The 16,409-nt window shown below is 41.6% G+C and overlaps 1 protein-coding gene across 1 annotated transcript in view; it reads left to right on the forward strand.

Moving 5' to 3' along the window:
- Positions 1–12,706: 12,706 nt before the first annotated feature.
- The window catches only part of sh2d3ca (SH2 domain containing 3Ca), a 44,888-nt gene continuing 41,185 nt past the window's right edge, over positions 12,707–16,409 (forward strand). The window contains exons 1-3 of the mRNA XM_068574481.1: positions 12,707–12,725; positions 13,575–13,865; positions 13,959–14,406. Of these exons, the coding sequence (XP_068430582.1) occupies positions 12,707–12,725; positions 13,575–13,865; positions 13,959–14,406 (758 nt within the window). The remainder of the gene's footprint in view (positions 12,726–13,574; positions 13,866–13,958; positions 14,407–16,409) is intronic.

The following is a 16,409-nucleotide window of genomic DNA, read 5'->3' on the forward strand; positions in this document are numbered from 1 at the left end:
GAGCAGCATCTAGACTGAGCATGCAGGTCCTCCAGAGGCGGAGACTAGAGATACAAGCTAAAATAGCATTAATGTCACATCAAGTGAAGGCACTGGATGCATAAGTACAACTCATTTTGCAGCAGGAGTACTCAGTAACCAACCATAATAACCAATATAGAGCACACAGAGGAATATATTGCTTCAATCAACTACATTTATCAAGCTTTGACTGGACATCCACATAAAATGTAATAAATTTTCCCCTCAAGGATTTTTCTTCTCTATGCCATGAGCCGTTTGCTGTAGTGTTCAGTGTAACTGAATTTGAGGAGAAGAAATTACAGCTGGGAAAGAGAAACACAGGTGCAGGGAATATGGAGGACCGGGAGGGAAATATAAGAAAAAAAAAATAGCATGCATGTGGAAATGAGATTGTGTATTGTGGGAGCAACATGGCCTCAGGTCAACAAAGAGAGTGGTGGAGAGAAAGGGGAGTGGAAGGGAGGGGGATGAATGGAGAGGGAGAAGGAGAAGTGAAGGATCAACAGGCTCTTCTATATGAAACCAAACACCTGAGGCCTCGCTTTCTCGGCCTCTCTACTGTGAGCCGTAGCAGAGGATGAAGGCAAGATTCATCTTATTGGTGTCCAGATGCATTAGTAATACAAGTGTGTTTGTGTGTGTGTGTGTGTGAGTGTGTGTGTGTTTGTGTGTTTGTGTGTGTGTGTGTGTGTGTGTGTGTGTGCGTGTGTGTGTGTGTGTGTGTGTGTATCAGGTAATGAAACACAAATCCAGTATTTAGCTAAATAGAAAGTGGAAAAAAATCTGAATCGAAATGTGTTTGGTATTATTCTGCAAAGTCTGTGGATTTCTCAAAAAATAGTTAGTCCCACATTATAGATAAATCAATATCAACTAAATTTATGTCGCGAAAGTTTTGTTTTTTTCATTCAGTTGTGCTTGCTAGATGTTGGCTGCTTGCTAACTCACAGCAAAACCGTCTCCTCATTACTCCATTGCTCATCGCTCGGATTGATCGAATGTCTGACAAAATGGCTGAAGTTCTGCAAACTCATCGAGTGCGGCACCATAAATGAGGAAGAAAAAGAGCGACGCTCACAAAACCTTCCTTTTTTTAATGAGGGTTGTATTTATTCATGCTGCAGTGAGTTTGCCAGCAAACTCACTTCAGACACATACCGTATGAACAGTGAGATCAAGCAATGCATCAAGTCACTTGTCAGGAGTGCACACAGTCTAGCAGGCAGGCAGGCAGCTGGGGCATCATTAGAGCAAGCAGCCAACGCAACGGATGTTGTCAGGGTGGATCAGACATGAAAGCTGAAGTGGGAAAAGACTTTTCTCGAGCAAATCAGAATGAGAGGTTAAGGCAATGGCAGCACCGAGGACAAAGGTTATCTATTTATAAATCTCACTTTCTCTCTTTTCTCTGTCTGTCCCACCACTGCAAGCCTTTTTTTTTTTTCCAAATCTATGGTTCACCAGGATATAGCTGTGCCCCTAATTTGACAATTTCCCACTTCATGTTTGCCCCTAAAAGTCACAGCAGGAGACATCTGAGAGGCCCAGGTGGGCCTCTGGTCAGCCAGAGTGCCCTCCTGTTAGCTCTGCCGGGACCTTTGGGACAAAATGAACCCAGGAGCCAAATGTAACCCTCACCTTTCTTCCTTTGCCACCAAAGGTGGTCTTTGCACAACACTGCGGTTGTACAGCATAAAGCTGACACAAAGTACAGGACATTGTGTTCACGATTTGAATTCTGGTTTCATATATTTACCAGATTATGGTGCATTATATGTTTAAACCTTAAGTGTTCCAATGTGTACTGTGAAGGTGTCAACTGTCATTGCAACACATCTGTGCTGCATGTAAGTGTGTGAGAATGTGACTTTGCATGATCGCACAGGTCACGTATGCACTTTGCTAATCCTCCACATTACAGGGGGATCAAACACTGTCACGTATAGCCACTGTCAGCAAATCCTGTTCACTGGCTCACACACACACACACACACACACACACACACACACACACACACACACACACACACACACACACACAAACACAGACACACACACACTCTGGGTCAGGAGACAAAAATCCCCATCTTTTCTTTCTGTCAGTCACAAATCAGGTTGAATGTCGACATTTTCACTGCGGCGACAGCCTGGTTAGTGGGTGATACGTCTGATGATCACAGTTCATTATATTTAAGTATCATTTATAGGATGACATGGATTAATATATATATATTCATATTCTTTCTCCAAGATTAGAATATCCGCACGCACAGACTCACTGATTTGCTCAACGCTTAATGCAACTCTGAGCTTGCGTCTTAATATACCGCAACCTTATGTGTGCCAGCTTCTTTGACACTATAGTTCTTTTAAACATTTGTTGGAGCATGACATTGTGAAGAGATAAAGAGAAAGGGCATGCCACTGAGGAGAGACTGTTGTTGGTGTTGTTGTTGGCTGGATTTTTACGGCCGGGATGAGCTTCAATGGAGAGATTCATCCGCTTGATTGCACATCCCTGAAGGCCTTGAAGTGGAGGACGTTGTATATGTCGGTAGAAAATAAGCAGTTAAGTTTAAGGCTTTTGGAAGGACCCCATGCTTCACGAGGATGCGGGCATTCACAAACACGAGAAGAGCCTGCAATTCCCAAACTCTCTCAGGTGATATTGTCTGACTGAGACGCTGTCCTGGCCCTGAGCCGCTGAGCCTCTGAGCCTCTGTGAGGAACAAAACAGCCCTGTCAGCTTCTTTCCCTCATGTCCTGTGGAGATTTCCATAACTCTGAAGGTCACTGACGACTTCAGAATAACTCCAATACTTCTGTCCTTTCAAGGCGCTTTAGAGTGAACTCATAAGCCACTGAAGACCCATGTCTAGCAGGAACAATCCTTCTCATTACGAGAGCCTCTGCACCTTGCAGGGGCGTAAGACTGACTGCGGCAATTAGAATCAGAGCCAGAACTCCTCCACACCGCTGTATGGGGACATAACGTGTCTGAATGTGGCATTTAAACGTCTTTCAAGTGGCAGTTAGTACTTGTTTTTAATGTAAATAATAGATAAGATGGATACAGATAAAATATACTTGAATAAACATCCGCAAATAATCTGAAACCAATTATGCCACAGGCCTTTACTCTGGTGGAAAAAACTCTTTGAACTTTCACAGAGTGGAAAAGTTTCCATTTTGAGAAAAACATCATTAGTACCTTGAGTTGTTTTCTTCTAAGCAGCACCTATACACCTTTTCTCTTCCCTCCGCTCTGTAACTAAATAAATAACTAAATAAGTTGTTTTATATGCTCTTAAACCACACACGTTTGATGTTTTTTTTGTACCGAGGCGGAAAATGGTGATGAGATTCAAACTTTCCTCGCGAGTCCCCTCGTGATGCACAGAAGTACGACAACTCACTTACACTTGCGGGAGCTTCACGCTAAAGAAGGTGATGCTCTTATTTATAAAGGATCTGGGATATCAATCCCTGAGGCTTCTGTGTCCCGGCTGAGGAGAATGTGATTTTATTTGTGGTGCTCAAAGCATCAAAAGATTACATTTAAAAACCTTTTTGCAGAATTAATACCCCGATGATCAGGATCAGGATAACCTACATCCTGCTGTCACAAAATGTCACCATTTTCTACCAAATGCAAAAACTACAGATATTTCTACAAAGTCAATGGATTACCCTGAATACACACAAGATTGCATTCACCTCTCTTGGATTTGGGTTGAGGCAAAAGTCACGGAGATCTCAAAACCTCAGCAAATACAAACTGATATGTTAGACTGACAACAGAATATGAGGAAATGGCATTTAACAACATGTTAAGTATGTTGTTTAAAGTAACATAGACAACATTACAACTTATATGTTACATTTATGAACTGATGTGGTTTTTGCATGCTTGGAAACAGCAGACAGCTGTAACCCAAAACAATGACATATATCGACACCTCTTTTCTAATACTATGTCTATTCAGTATTTCTGTGCACCATTTTTCATGAGTCTAAGCTCAAAGATAGAGGTGAAGACAATTTAGACGGCATGAGGTTACAGCTAAAATTGGTTATGGACAAAACCCAGAAATACTGCTACACCCTCGCCGTCATGTGAGCTGTAGTTTGTTGTATGCTAACAAAGTAATCGTAGTTTGAATCAAAATTGCCATTTCTATGTATTTGTGGTGCAAAGCAGGATGATTTATATACTTGCTTGAGCTTCCATCACATTCACACATGAGTAATAATGCTCAGTAATAATCTTAATGAAGAACTAGAACACTGCTCTACTCACCTCACAAATCAAATAAATATGCAAATATATGCAGTATAATACTTCACAAAACAGAAAGGATCTGTGTGTGTGTCAGAGACTGTCTCTCCACATATTGTGTCGTGGGATGCAAAGGTGTCTCTTTTGTGAATTTATGTGTACAACATTCAAATCTGGCAATCACTTATGATGAAAATATACCAAACGAGATAACGAACCAGCTGTACTTCAATACCGCAACGATTTAAACACAGGCTTCAACTGGAGTAAATATATCTAGCTAGATCGTTTGATTGATGCTCTACATGCAATAATCAAACCACACACACAAACACACGCATTTATGTGTAAACAGAGTAATGCATCATGTGATGTCAGTCCAGCTGAGGAAACCAAAGAACACAAATCCAGAGAAGTACAGTCACTTATCGGCGTCATTTTCCACAGGATAATAACGTTATAACGTTGCAGCAAATAGGGACTCTGTCTATCTGTCAATACCCCCGCTGCCCATCTAAAATCCTGCCTCTTATTAGATTCCTCCCATAAATAATTGATGACTTTGCACCTCCCCCATCTCACTCAATCGCTCTCTTTTTGTCTCAACCTCTCAGTCAGCTGTGGAGAAGGACGCTCAAGGTTAAACAATGTGATTTTGTATGCGTGCGTGCATTTGTGTGCGTGTGTGTAGGTGTGTGTGTGTAAACCATGAAACAGAGAGCAGAGATCATAAGACCGGGAGCATCCTGGTATGATTCTTGGCAGGCCGATGGCTACATAAAGAGAAAAGAGAAGGGGAAATGGAAGCACAGAGGCATAATCTCCAGGTGAAACGCAGTAAAGGGAAGTGCATCATCACAATAACACAATGGTGTAGTTTAGTTTGTAGATTAGATGAAACCTTTATGAGCTGCTTGCAGCAAGTGGGTCACGCTGCAGAATGCAAGATAGACAGACATTATTACCCAAGAGAAGTATGTCGGAGACCAAAGAAAACATTTGAAAACCTCTGTAATGGATTGGCTCAAAAGATAGTTGTTGTTTTTTGCTTTTACAGTGACAGGTTGCAAGTCAGCAGATGTTCACGCTTTCCATTTTGAGAGGGTTCACTTGTGTGATGGTTATCTGTTCCCATCATCCAACATGCAGATAGAAGAACACTCATAGATAATTGTAAGGGCATTTTTGAGCTCCTGACATGTTTCAAGAAATCAAAAACAAAGCCAACCCTAATGTGTACTTTCCAGTGAGGACAAGTGGGACTGTTGACGCGATGAAGGCGCATGTGAAAAAATTAAACCAGTTAGTTGGGGTTAAAAAGCGATCCACGCGAATTAAACGCTTATATATTTAATTAGACAGAAAGACCGATGCCTTAACAATCCCTTTCTCTGATGGAGACTAGTGGAGTGCAATAAATTGAGGAATATCATCAAGCTGTGTTTTAATTTGGCAGGCATTACTCTCGCAGTGATCCCTGACACCATCTGCTGTCCTCCTCTCTTTGTTGTTCGTCCCAGCTCTAGTCCTCTCTCTCTCTCTCTCTCTCTCTCTCTCTCTTTCTGTCTTTGTGTTTTTCAGTCTGTCTTACACACACACACGCACACACGCGCATGTGCACACGCATATATTCTTCCCGTCTCCCTACCCTTACCATGCCTCTTTTTTATTTCTTTATGGTGTTCCTTCATTCATTCGTCGGTTCACAGTTCAGTATGACAGTCACATGTCGGATCAAAGTCTGTGCCGGCAGAGAGAATAAAAAAAGATTATGATTAAGCCGAGAGAGAGAGAGAGAGAGCGAGAGAGTGGAAAGAAGTAAAGAAAGTTTCAATTGTATACCCCCAATGAAATGAGCATGCATCTTACCAAACATATAGGATCCAACGTCATTTGATCTGTTCTTCATTATGCCTGCCGGGTTTCTTATAGTGCAATATGTTATGAATAATGTTATAAAAAATAAATATTTCCTTGTAGGGCGATAAGTGAGCTATAAGAAGCAGTGGGAAAAAAGTAATGAAATATTTAAAAAAAACAGTTACATCCCTGGAAACTGTGGTTCAGAGACTGCTGAGCCGAACGCATCATGTCTTTATACTCAGGTCTGAATACACTTTGACTTTTGGCTACCTGCGTAGTGTTTTGATTAATTCATTTTTAACTGTGGTTATTGTGTGGTGATAAGGGTCTCTCCACAAAACACATTTCATACTGTATGAAAACTTCTAATTCCAGGACCAGTTTACATCCATAATGTAAAACTGTAAAAAGGAAACATCTTCCATCATAATGGAAACTTGAACCTTCTGGAAAACAGTTGATCTTGAGTGGTGAGGCTATCATGTACGAGTAGATTTAACTAATTGAAGATGTATCTCACCTTTTTGTCTCTTTTCTCCACCCTAATAGCTCGCATTTGACTCTCCAGTTCTTTTTCCAACAGGACGTACCTCTCATTAGAGACAGAATAATAACATTTAATGAGACCTGTAAGTTTAGCCTTTTATTTCCACCCATATTCCGTGTTTCCTGCATCTCTGGGCCGCTGTCCATGGTGCTGAGAATGCAGCGCGCGGGAGGATCCCGACTTAAAACCATGCAAATTTTCTCGTCTTCGCTTTAGCTGGCGATGTGGGGGATTTGAGCTACAATGAAGCACACGGCATGTCAGTGTGACTGGATGCCCAGAATTTGATCCAGATTATTCTTTTCTCCTGGAATGTTTTTGGGCTGATTCGATAATCTTCCGTCACTCAATATGTGAGAGCGTCATCAGACAAGGGCAAGGACAGGACCTGCCTCTGGTTCAGTGCGGCCAGCGAACCATCTGTTTTTTTTTAAAACTCTTTGTCTGGAAATCTCAGTAATAACAAAGATCCCTTTTGAAAACTCAATAATGTCTGTCTGAGAATTATCATCTTACTCAAACAGCACTACTGAGATTTACTCCACAATCAGTCCAACGGTTACAATTTACGGTGACCCTTACTGCTGTTGTTGCTTCACACCATGAAATGATTTATCTTTCTCCAATTCATTCGCAAAAGCTCTGCTGTGCTCTTAAATTATGTCATGAATTTCATTCCATTCAGTAAAACATCAAATATTCTCCAAAACAACACATTCAATGCAGTTTAATCTTCACCAGTAGTCATACTGTTCCAAAATGCACACAATTACAATAAGACTGTGAGTGAAATACATGTAAATTGTATATAAATATATCACAATCTCAATCATTTGCAGTCCTCTAGTGGTTGAAGAATGACAGTACACTGGAGCGGATCGAGTGTTGCTGGTGAAGAATGTTTTTAGAGAGTGATGCTGAACGCCTCACAGATAATGGTTCTACGATCATAAGCTTGTGTTTATTAAGGTTCATGGCCTCTGATGACTCTCTCAGCACCTCCAACGTGGAGGCGAGCAGCGGCAGTGGCCTAATCATTTTAAAGCAAGTGGACTGAAGCCTTGGAACGCCAAGAACATCGGACGGTGGAGTGAAATAGAAGAACTCATCCCATCCTTCAACAACTCCCACTGAAGTGATATTAAGTGCTTAATCCCCAGCTGCTCTGGTGAACTTTGTCAGGGGCCAAAAGTAGAAGCGAAATGACCCCGCGGGTAAGGCTCACAACCCCGTGTGGCCGGCAGCTACACTCCCACTGCTGTTACAGGAAATACAGCAAAACTGTTCTTTCAATTTGTTTTTTTTGTTTACGCCTTCAAATGATTAAGTCTGGACAGCCAAACAAATAAGTGTTATAGATATTATAATGAAACCATTCAAAAAAAAAAGGTGTTGAGTGCTTTATTCCCATGTGAAGTTGATTTGCTTTCAGGAGGCATTTCTTCAACATTGGTCGTCATATTGACGTGATATTGTTCCTGTAATGCCTGAGTATGCATTTTGATAGGAGTACATGTGCACAGATGATATATAACAGAGTTAACAAATGCATATAAAGCAGGATATCCTGGTTACCTAGCCTCTTCACTTAATCCCTGACAATGCAGGGAAATTCTGATATAGAAATGAAGCGAAATGTATATACAGTTGTTGACAAACGGCTTAAGCTCAAAGCTACACTGAATTAAATAAAGTGCCGATTTAATTAAAGAATCGTTTTTTATTTGTCGTGATTCAACACCTCAGCAACAGAGAGGAGTGTTACTATGAGAGCTGCCCCCTGGTGCAGATGAGTCACCTTCAGCTGGCCGGACTCATTAAATGCACACACACACACACACACACACACACACACACACACACACACACACACGCACAGACCTGTATTCTCTATTACTAAGCAAACCTCTTGACTCTTCTCTCAAAGCACAGAGGGGATGACAGAAAAGAATGGCAGCGTATTAACAGCAGAGTGTTGGATAATTAAGTGTTTGCATGAGAAGATTATTCATGAACATCCCCAAATTAATGTCTTAAGGACATGTTTGATCCCATAACACATGAATGGTTTATATTATGTTCATGAGTTGTAGTCTCTCTTCTGACGAGTGGAAAAACAGGTGCGATTATTTAGTTATAAATGATGTTGGATATTTGGATGTGTTACAGTTCTTTGCTGTGAGTCATCTGTGTTGCTCTTCTCTCTCATAAAAGATGTCTTTGGCGCCCCCCACAGTCTGTAACAAATGATGACGCATTTGAACTGCCATACTGTGTTTGAATCCACGATCCAATTACAATTATACTGAATTACACTTGTTTTTTTTAGGGTGCCATGAATACACAAGCACATCATAAATGACAGCACACTTGCTGTGTATGACCTCCCTGTTGTTGATATAGTTGTGATGTTTTGTCCTAATGTAGTCGCAAAAGCAAGTAGAAAATTCTGCAAGGAACTTTGAGGGCGTGGCTGCTACTGCTGTGATATTAATACATTTTATTTGTATTGCGCTTTAAAAGATACTCAAGGCTCTTTGCATGGTAAATACAAATAATAGAAGCAACAACAAGAAAGATGACAGCAGTAGTTATTGAGGTACATTATATATATGGCAATATTACCAGTATTATGATGTGTTATTAAGAGGTACATTATAGTGTTTGTATATATGCATGAAAAAAAAAACGTACTTACATCTGAATTTATGTATAAGACTTTTTATTTATATTTTAATTGTATAAAACAGTTTGGGAATTACTGTCCAGAGCCGACTTACTGGATGGAATAAGTAATATTCAGTAAAAAAAAGTCTAAAAGAGTTTCTGCAATTTAATTTTAGAGAGCTTCAGATATATCTTGTCAAATGGAGAAGTCTGAAAAGGGAATACAGTCTTTGAGCTGACAACCACAAAACCTCATGAATGCAGCGTGAAGAGTCACAGGTTAAATAAACAGAGGAAACCGGCCTCGAGATGACTATTGAAACAATTGCAAACACAATAAAAGTGATTTTTAATTGAACTGTTCAAACTTGAGCTAAATATAAATGGATGGGTGATGAATATTATCAGACTCATGATTTAAACACAAACCTATTTGATAATATTCAAAGTTAGAGTTGATTGTAATTGTAAAGGCGGCAGCAATGGAGAAGGCCCTGTTTGATGTCGCCTCGCATGGGGCGACGTCCTATATTACATATTAAACATATTGCCTCATCGTCCATCGAAGTCATCGTCCGACACACGGGACGAAGTCCAATATTAGATATTAAACATATTACTGCCTCGTCCCTCGATGCCGTTGTCTCTCGCATAGGACAACGTCCAATATTACCTATTAAACATGTCACCTCATCGTCTCTCAAAGTCATCGTCCCTCAAAGTCATAACGTCCAATATTACATATTTAACATATGCCGGACGTCACTGATGCTTATACTTAATTAGTATGAGATATGATATTTATTATCACCTGTTGTGAAATGTGTGTTAAATGTGTGTGTAATGGATAAGAAGGAATAAGGATTGTCTTGATATTTATGTCGGAATGATGAAAATATAGATTCAGTGAATCTTAGCATGTGGGAGAGACTGACAGCTTTTCTCTTTTTGTGTAAATAAGGTTTCAGTTTTGTGTGTCTCTCACTCCGCGGTGTGTATCAGCGTAGCCTCGGGTCAAAGTGACTGATATTTGTCATCGTATGAGGAGGCTGAGAGCTGAATTATTGAAGTCTTGTTTTTCATCAAGGTGGAATTAAAGCTGCGCACACACAGGCACAACACAAACACAACACAAACACACAGCCCGTCACTCTAACAAATTACTTCTGTGGAAAACCTGGTTGGGACACGAAACCCAAAATGAAAGTCCCACCCATTACTTCAGGGTCAGTACGTGTGTGTGTGTGTGTGTGTGTGTGTGTGTGTGTGTGTGTGTGTGTGTGCACACACGTTTTGTGTGTTTGTGTTGACCACACTGTGTCATATTTCTCCCTTTACTCCATCCACCTCCATACTGGTGGATTACAGAGTCATGCTCATTTGGTGGAGTCTGTAGGCTGCATCAAAACCAGGTGTTCCATTAGACCTCATCCCCGAAGAGGACGCTGTCCTGACGGGAACATTACCCCGAGGGAAAGACAAATAGGGCATCACAACAACACACTTTAGGACACACAGATGATGTCATGGGGTACAAACAGACAAATAATGATCCCAAGTCTGTATAAACTGACCACGGTCTCTCTTTCTGGCTAAGAAGTTGAAGGTTAGCTCGAGTTTTGTTGAAACAATAAAACCATTTGGGCGGAAAATGGAATCAAATGAACAACAATAGTGTAAATAAATAAATACATCTATTGCAAGTATTTTGTTTCAGCTGCGGATGTCACCTTTGATAATGAGGGACAGTTTGAATATTTCAGATGTGCTGCAGTTTCTTTTTGCTTTTTAACGTACTTACAGCTGTCATACGCCTTCACACTTCACAGCTTCATACATATTTACTGGTGCGGTTCTTTCTTGACAGGAAGACGCAAAGCGTCTACGCAGAAGCCGCACACCCAAAAGTCAAAAGGAAGTGAAAACCCATGAAGCCATGTGGCTCATACAAAACTTTATATAGACTCTTATACCTTATACTACTGTGATATTCACTCCCTGATCTGACTTTCAAAATGTACTGTGTCATGCATTCCATTTGGTAAGAAATACATATATACGTTACACAAAAGTATTGTTATTGAATTCAACGTCTATGCAAAATGGTTTGTGGTAGAAACCATTGTTGAACGCTGAGGGGAACAGGATGCTTACCCTGGTTTCTGGTTTGAAATCAAACCATTTTGCTTTACATGGCAGTACTTGCATGGCGCAGTTCAAACAAACAAACTGTACATTCTGTCATTTTGCCTGTTAAGGACTACAAAAAGAAAACATATATATTTCTCATCCGATGTTTCAACATGGAGTGTTTCCACTTATTTGACAAAGTATTACATATAGTCTTTTTCTGTTTGGTCCAACTCTTATATACAAACTTTGCAATTTGAAGAAGCCTCCATGGCTTCACAACTGGACTTTTCCATCAAATTGCACAATTTTGTACACATAACCAAAATTCTGTCTAATTTATTCAAACATAATTGATGTTTCGACTTAATAATGCTGAATGACACACCAGCTCTATCACACCACTAGGAATCCAAGATGATCCCCCAAATACCTGTAATGGCAATGCATCCATCCTGTGGAAGAAGGTGGCATACACATCATACCTGAAGTAAAAGAACAATATTAGTATCCGGTGTGACTGATGGATATCAAATTCAAATTCCAGGTGCACTGCAGAATGACCTGCATTGATCTGAGATGTGCTGACCAACAACAACATGTCCCAATTTCCACATGAATATTCTTTCCTTTTTGATGAAATCCTTTATTTCCTCTTCAGGGTTAGGTGTCCTTGTTATGCATACATGCACAGCAGAGATATTAGAGACTCTCAAACTTATAAAACATGAACTATATGTATATAACCAGCACTGAGGAGAAGAACGACTCTGAGCTTCAAGAAGATAATGCGATAGATATGTTTACCTAAAACTGGCCAAAAGTGACCAGCTTTTCGGTTTTAATCACCCCTCCGGGCTTCCGTCGACACATTTTACTTTCAGGGCACACTCACACGTTTCATATGTTATGTTGTTATCTTGTCCTTTCAAGCCTTGTCATCTCATCTCATCGTTTCATTTCCTCTTGCCATTGGTTGGTTCAGCTTCACACAGGAAGTGTCACAGTTTGCCCTGCCCCCGTCGCTGCCGCTCATCTCTCAGGTTTTGTCTCTGTCACACATACAAACTGTGTGCAGGGAGGAACAACAAGTTATCTTCCCCAATCTGGGTCTCTTTTCTCTGTTGTACTGCGGCTCCTCTCAAACGGTCCATCTGTCCCCCACATGCAGCTGATCTTATACCTGCAGGCACAACATGAGCATCCGGAAACTGAGTGAGTACCGTGTGTGTGTGTGTGTGTGTGTAAAACTGCACTGGACTCATGTGTTAACACATTTACCAAACCAGGACATCAGTGAGGTTAGGTGACAACTGTCATACCAGTTTTGCATTTTTTTTGGTGATAATGATGACATGCAAAAATTAACTTACACCTGAAATTGATTGATAAAGGAAGACGTGCACAAAAATGAAGAGATGTTGGACCTGTGTAAATTAAATTATTTACAGCTTTGTAAAAGCAGGCCTGTATATAAATAACAAAACATGTGCATGACTGCTGATGTCGACACACAGGGAAAACCAAACAGGACCACACACACACACACACACACACACACACACACACACACACACACACACACACACACACACACACGTCTTACTGTAAATGGTTGACTGCTTCTACATCTCATCTGTGCAGCAACATAATCACAACACAAGCTCTGCAAAGGGGAATTTTGTTGAATCAACTGAGCAGAGACCTTTTGTTTTATTGAAGCTGCATTTATAGATTGCTCTTGTTTTAATTGAGAACGTTGCGCAAAATAATCAGATTTACTGAGAAAGTTGAATTGTGTTTTGTTGGGTGATGGTTCTCCGTTGGTTCAACTCTGCAAAACGATCACATCACATTACACTTAATTATTTGATTCATTAGCAATTAAAAAAATATATTGTGCAGCTTTAATAAACTTCTCGATGACTCCTGGTTGAATATAACTCAAATTCAGAGTTTGCATACATGAATTAGTTTGACTTGTGGGAAAACACATGGGCCAACGCCATATACTTGTTACCACATAATCAGCAGTTCTTCTTTTCTAACTGTTCCCCTCTCAAGGTTTTAAGTGGTTTGGTAGCCTCACCAACCTCTCTTTTCGGCGTTCCACTGAGAAATCAGAGTCCAAGTCCTCTCAGGCCAAGCGTGGGGCAGGAGATGTTCCTGGAAATGGCCCCGACTGTGGCGGTGCCGCTACGCCGCCACAGCTGGATCCAATTGTTGAGACAACGGTGGACGACATGGATGCCATGCGTCCTCGCACTGCCAGCTACGTCCGCTCTAGTGACAGCTACACACACCTGGGTACGCTGCCCCGGCTGCTGAGGATGAGGAGAGACAAGAGTAGTAAAGGTAACTCTCAGACAGCCTGGCAAAAACATGCTTTGAGAAACAGGACAACAATCCCTGTGATAATACTTAGACGTCTATCTCTGTTTTCTCCAGGAGGCCCCAGCAGCAATAAGAAGAGTAAAGACAAAAGCAGCATCGGGAGAAGTCAAAGCCAGCGACCTGCAGGGGATCAAGACCGTGGGCCCCAGAGGCCCGCAGCAGCCTCACCCAAAGTGTCGAGTGATGAAGCTGGAGCTAAAGCTGGCACTGGGCTCAGCAAAGACTCCTTCGCTGAGCCCAAGAGCCAGCCTGAACCTACAGGTGAAACTAATGTCGGCATGCCGCCATCTGGTGGCCCAAGTGGTGCACTCCAGCCGGAGACTTGTGGCGAGCAGCGCTTTAACCCTGAGGAGACTTCCTCTCCTCTACTCAGCCGAGAGGACGATCAGACCTGGACACAGAAACATGATGAGTTGGAGTCCGAGCCTGCAGCGGACCCGAAGGTGGAGGCAGAGAGCAGAGAGCTGACAGGAGAAAACCCAAACGATGGCGGCATTTACTGGTGATTATCTTGCTTTCTTATGTCAACAGCTCATTTAACTTTCTGTGTTTCTTCTTGGAGAATAAAGTCATGGAAGGAGGAACAGTTACCGGTTGAGTAGGAGGGGAGAGTGACATACACTTCTGTTACATTTTGACCCTCTGTTGTTTGGTATGCATCGTTTATAGATTATCTGGCTAATATAGCTTCAATGAAACTAAGCAAAGGTCATACAAAAACATCTACACTTGAGCCACTAATCACGATGAATCTATGAACCCTTTGTGAGCTATGTGTTTGACTTCCAATGTGGGAAACTAACAAAGAGTTCAATCTGGTTTGTGACCCCCTTACAAACAGCTGCATGTGGTTGCACTTGTTGCAAAAATGACCTTATTACTCTTTACTCACACGGTTTTATAACTGTTTGAGGCCCGAAGAGGTCAAACTAAGAAAGCTTGATCATATCGGCGTAGCAGAGGCCATTTGCTCTTCAGAAACATGACTTATTACTTTAAAGGAGTAGATATTGCTAAGCATACTGTAATTCCACTTCAGGGCTTCAACTTATTTTTGGCTTATTAACCATATAGGCCACCGTACATGTTGCATGACCCTCAAGTAATACGCTCATTCAAATGACCACACAGTATATGTTTACCTGGTTAAGCTCCAGCCCTGAAAAGCCGGCCACATTGCTGTGAGAGTGGAAGAGCCACGGGGTCACAGAAGGAGAGCCGCAGCTCATTTGTATTCCGGCCATGCTCTGTGCGTACGCCAGGGGGCGCAAACCCGCTTCTACCTGCGCGTGGACCCACCGGGGTGGAAGTTGGACAGTTTACAGTTCGTGTTGACTTTCTATGGACAGGACTTGCCTCGGGCAGAGGGTGTGAGGTGAGGCGATAACAGGATTCATGACTTCACTTTTGAAAGGCAGCAGGTGCTATTGATCCCTTTTATTGATCCGATACGCTGGCCCCGGAAAGCTGCCGCACTGTTGATCTGATGTTTTCTTACTTTGCATTGATTTGTTACAGGAGACCGACACGAACAAGCTTTCTTGTGTGCAGCTTATCGGGTGTGTTTTCATGAAGTTGAAGTGGCTTTAACAGCAAACTCCGAACTTCATAGTGGAGTTGAGATGCGCAAAAATGTTGCGCGTTTGGGGTTTTTTTTTTCTCGCTGCATTCTCGCTTTTTCCTTCCCGATCTCTCATGCATGATAGCAGAGTGCATGAGCGTATCGCGTTACAGTGGGATTTGCACCGCGTGTGCGTGCCTGCGTGCGTGCGTGCGTGCGTGCGTGGCTGAAGTTGTGCTGGCATGCATGGGCGTGCACGTGCGAGCGTGCAGCATCAGCCCATTAGTTCAGGGCCGTGGGAAACGCGGCCGGGTGGTGGAGTGAGGGCACATCAGAGATCTCTCATGTCGGTTCAGCCCTAAATCATCAGTCTGTCAGCCTGCTGTCCACTGGAGAACTGGTCCACTTTATCCGTTGCTGGTTAGATCATGGCGTCTCTAATTGTGAGTTGTTTCCTGTGCGTGTGAACTTCTTTGTCGGGCCCCCAATTTTAGAAGCGGAGGATTAATCGATCAACAGAAACTCCATCAGCAGCAAAAATGTCAAACATTCACCGGTTTCATGTGGGAATGTGATGCTTTTTTGCCGTTGATTGATTCATCTAGAAAATAACCTTTGTTGATAATGAAAGTATGGATTAATTGCAGCCCTATAAAGCCAATTATATTTGAATTATAGAGCACCAAATCACAAGGGCTTCACATTTTACAACATATATAAACCTCTGTTCTTACATCCTCGAGTCTGATGATGCTGCTGGCACACATACACAGATGTAGCAGTAAGATTGAAATAGAGATGTAATATTAAGTAAATAAGTAAAGTATAATATCAGCTTATAAATAATATCTAATATAAATCAAGTATGAAAGTGTTTAAACAGTCTTAGTTTACTAAAAAAAAGGCGATATGAATGCTGTGTTTGTTTGATAAATGATTTAAAA

Source organism: Clinocottus analis, unplaced genomic scaffold, assembly GCF_023055335.1.
Source record: "Clinocottus analis isolate CAN_PGR_092001 unplaced genomic scaffold, fCliAna1.0.p SCAF_13, whole genome shotgun sequence".
Lineage (NCBI taxonomy): Eukaryota > Metazoa > Chordata > Actinopteri > Perciformes > Cottidae > Clinocottus > Clinocottus analis.